Source organism: Morone saxatilis, unplaced genomic scaffold (assembly GCF_004916995.1).
Source record: "Morone saxatilis isolate NCDOM2014 unplaced genomic scaffold, NCSU_SB_2.0 Contig4, whole genome shotgun sequence".
NCBI classification, from domain to species: domain Eukaryota; kingdom Metazoa; phylum Chordata; class Actinopteri; family Moronidae; genus Morone; species Morone saxatilis.
Window position 1 is genome coordinate 291,698 of NW_023339984.1, and position 4,002 is coordinate 295,699.

At 41.2% G+C, this 4,002-nt stretch overlaps 1 protein-coding gene across 1 annotated transcript; it reads right to left on the reverse strand.

Annotated features, from left to right (window-relative positions):
- Positions 1–113: 113 nt before the first annotated feature.
- LOC118338333 (myotubularin-like) lies at positions 114–3,522 on the reverse strand (the record flags this gene model as incomplete). Its single annotated transcript, XM_035675630.1, is given in 5 exon segments — positions 114–263; positions 515–598; positions 1,598–1,699; positions 2,128–2,238; positions 3,428–3,522. Coding segments are annotated over 5 exon segments (542 nt in total), but the record flags the coding sequence as incomplete, so codon positions are not given.
- Positions 3,523–4,002: the final 480 nt, after the last annotated feature.

A 4,002-nucleotide genomic window follows, 5' to 3' on the forward strand; every position in this document is an offset into this window, starting at 1 on the left:
TTCATATTTTAATTCTCCATGCCATAAAATTTAATGTAAATGCTAGTAAGTGGATCTTGAGAGATTTCTTTTTTAAACAAACTATGCTATAATATGTTTCAGTATGGACTCACCGGTATGCGTGCTCTTGACCTGAAGGCAGCCACTCTTCTAAGGTCCTCCTCTTTACTTTTAAAGGGCACAGCCAATACAGTAGGGTAGGTGTCACACAGTTCGTAGTTCTTATTGATGAATGTAACACGCCACTTGTTATTTGGTAAGCCCTACAAAAGACAAGGATCATCATCAGTTCCTTAATGAAACACTTTCATGCTCTTTTGTAGGATTATTCAAATTCTACTTTGAATTCAAACTCAGTTCTACTAAAGGTTATAAAGCACTTCATGGTTTTGCTCGTCATAACATTTCTGACCCGTTAACACTCCACTGGGAACTTGTCTACGCTATATGTATATAGAGTAGCAGCACTGAAAGTATTGGTAAGAAATAGCAGTACGGTAGTATTCCTCGTTACCTGCCGTCTGAACTCCTCCATGGGCTTGTAGACGTTCCAGCCATTCTCCTCATACTTCTCCTGAGTCAGATAGGCAAACAGAGGCTGGATGGAGGGGGGAGAAGCAGACTTTTAACAGACAACAATGGTGTACACACACACACACACGTCAGGCCAGTGTGATCAACTAGCTTGCAGGTTAGGTGATAGAGGTTCTAACACCTAAGAACGAGAACAACAGATGTCTGAAATACCTATGTGCAACACGTGTGCGCTTTAACCGTTAGATAAACCTGCATTATAATGCTGCTTGCTTGGTTGTGGTCCAATATCGCCCTGAGGAAGAATGAATGGTAGGGTTTTGTATTTCTAAGTAGCCCTGGTAAGGCTTGCTGTGGCACACATTTTAGCATGCACAGATACTAGCCGAGCAGATGTAGCTGTGGTGTGGGCGGGTAGCTGTGTGTCACAGCATATGAGGGGGCTGCTTCTGTGCATTTCAGCATTTGCATGAATACTGGGCATTGAAATGAATAGAGGATGACTCTAAGCAGAGAAATGTCTTTTCTCAGCCAGTTGGGGGTGGATTTAAATTGTTTGCTGCTATAAACGCAACTCAGAATTTTTCAGTCGAATCGGATTTGGCTGATCAATTAGAACATTCGACTATTTGTTCCTTCACACTAAACTACTCCTATGAGCAATTTGCAAGTGTGCGCCCTGCTCATAGTTCAGTTATAAAATCCCACACCACTGAGCATTCTCCTGCCGGGCTGCTGAAGAGATTCGACTCAGGTTCTTCCACAAAAGGATTGTGTGTCTTTTGCGACTGCTAAACCAAAAAAATTATACAAAAAGAAACCATGTAATTCTCAAAGCACCCACAAATGTACCTCTAAGTGCCAACCACACAGCGTTTCGGTGCTTTTTGCACAGAATGAGATGAGGTAATATACATACATTTGGTGCAAAATTAGCTGTTTTCTATGCAAACCCTAGCATTAATAGCCACCAAGTTAGAGAACTGGTGGTAAATAAGGCACATTTATACAGGTTGTCACCTGTATCAACCCATCACTCAGTAGAGGTTAAAAGCTGAGTTACCAGACCATGTGAGAGGGGAAAGGCGTGTTTGAAAAGGAGATCGAAGATATCTCTTCTACTGTGACCCTCCTGCTTCAAGGCAAACCTCAAGTTCCTCATGTCCTGGGGAGGAGAGAAAAATCAACAACTTTACAACACACACACACACACACACACACACACTAATATTGACTAGCATGATTTTTGTATAATCTGTATAATCTGAAAACTCACTGTTATAGGAGTGCTATGCTAAAACTGTGGAACACACATAATGCATTGTACTGCATTATGGTATATAACTCAAACTGTAATCATAATGAGTTTATATACATTTAATCAGTGCAGAGTAGACAGCACTTTGAATACACACACAATGGGTTTGGTGAGTGGACATACAGACTAAATGTAAACAGAACTTTTGTTTCTTTGCAATAAAACTCCACCAACAACCTTTTTGTGAGGTAGTACAAGCAGAAATAATCAGTTGGCAGACAATGACCACGCACGCACGCACGCACGCACGCACACACGCACGCAGGCACACACACCTTGCAGGTGATATCCAAGCCATAGGAGTTTTCTCCTCTGCTCGACGCCCCACCCATCTTCTCCACCCGACTGATGGTGCCCAGAGGAACATCTAGCATCACAGCCACGTCCTACAACAAACACAGTTGTAGTATGACACACACACAAGCACTTGCTACATCAAGTAATAAAGGGCTCTCTGTATCAGTAAAATGCTTTGAATATTCACAAGAAATGTTTGAGACAATATAAAAAGATTGGAACAATTTCAGAACAACCTGGACACCTAGACAATAGATACCGTTGAACCCCCAAGGACAGACTGAGTGGGTGGGAGTAACTGTCAATTCATCTTTTATTTTAAATGCTTAACAAAAATGTATCACGAATCATGAACAATCAATACGGAGTACCACAAGATTCATATCTGGGTCCCTTTGGATGTTACAATGCTAATTTCATTTATATGCAGTAGGCTTGTGCCAATTGTTTTTTTCCCTGACCGTATTAAATGACTAAATAGTTTAAGAAAATATAACTTTGCTCCCTGCTGTGCATTTACAGGAGATGCTTCTGGTGGAATAGCATTTCTGTGCACTGTTGTGATGATCACAATTAATCAGCACAATAGACCCTGATGCTTAATTTAAAGCAACCCATTTGCAATCCATTTCCAATCTGCCAATCCTGATAAGTGTGGTGTGCAATCTGATGACACCGGGCATCTTTATTCTCCATATGTCTGCTCAGCAAAGCTTTGCTCAGCACACCAATATAGGTCCCCACAGCATCCAGCTGCGTCTTACTCCTTCATGGCTGCTGTAGACAACTGACTGCCATTCTAGCCAGTGTGTGTCCACTGGGTCTGTGAGCCACATGTGCGCCACATCTAGATCCCCCACTCACAGTAGAAATTATACCTTAGGTTATATTGGAAACTGCTGCTCTCGAATTATGTGTAGGAATTTACACATAGGTGGAGGGATAATACATGTAGCTGAAAAATGCATGTCATGGCAAGTCCAGTTGAGTACTGTATGTATTTCCCAGAAGGCTTACAGTTGTGTATATAGTAAAGCAATCCGAGGTACTTTATAGAGTAACTTCACACTCAATACAAACAAACACTGGCTTCACAGTGTGCAAAAAGGGGCACTAGTGAGGGAAAATTGTTTTGTTTGAGGAAACTGTCGACATTAGCAAAACCATGATGACCTTTTTATCGTATTATTGTGCTTTTATTGAATCCATTGTAGCTTTTTCTTTGGTGCAATGGTTTGAAAACCTTTTTCTCTAAACAGCTTACAGCTTACAACTTACAGCGTCTGAGCTCTTGAAGTAGAGTCTGTAGTTGGTGATCAACACTTTGCCTTTCACAGCTCCACTGAATGGACAGATGTAGATGATGTCTTTATCTGAAAACAGACAAATACAGACATTGTTTATTGACTTGACTTCTGAGACATCTTTAGCTCAGAATAGCTTCCCCTTTTCACATTAGTACTCTGGGACAGACATTGTGCTGTTGGTAAGCAGTGAGTTCTATAAGGGAAAAAATCACCACACAATCAGAGAAGAGGAAGCAGAAAAGGAGAAGAGGGCCTTGCAGCAAAGGTAGGCTAAAAATACCATCTACTCTGAGTGTTCAATAAGAGACTAACAAGGACGGAACCACTCAACAGTAACTGTCATCTAAATCAAATGTCAGCTGATTACAGGTAGAATCACTGTTATCTCTCAGAATCAGAGAATATTGACAAATGGTTGGCATTATCGGCTCCAATATTCACCAGATTTATCCAACTATCAGTCTTGTATCTTAGACAACTTTGTAGAGTGGTCTGAACAGAATCACCTGAGGCTGAATGTCAACAAGACCAGAGAGATGGTGATCG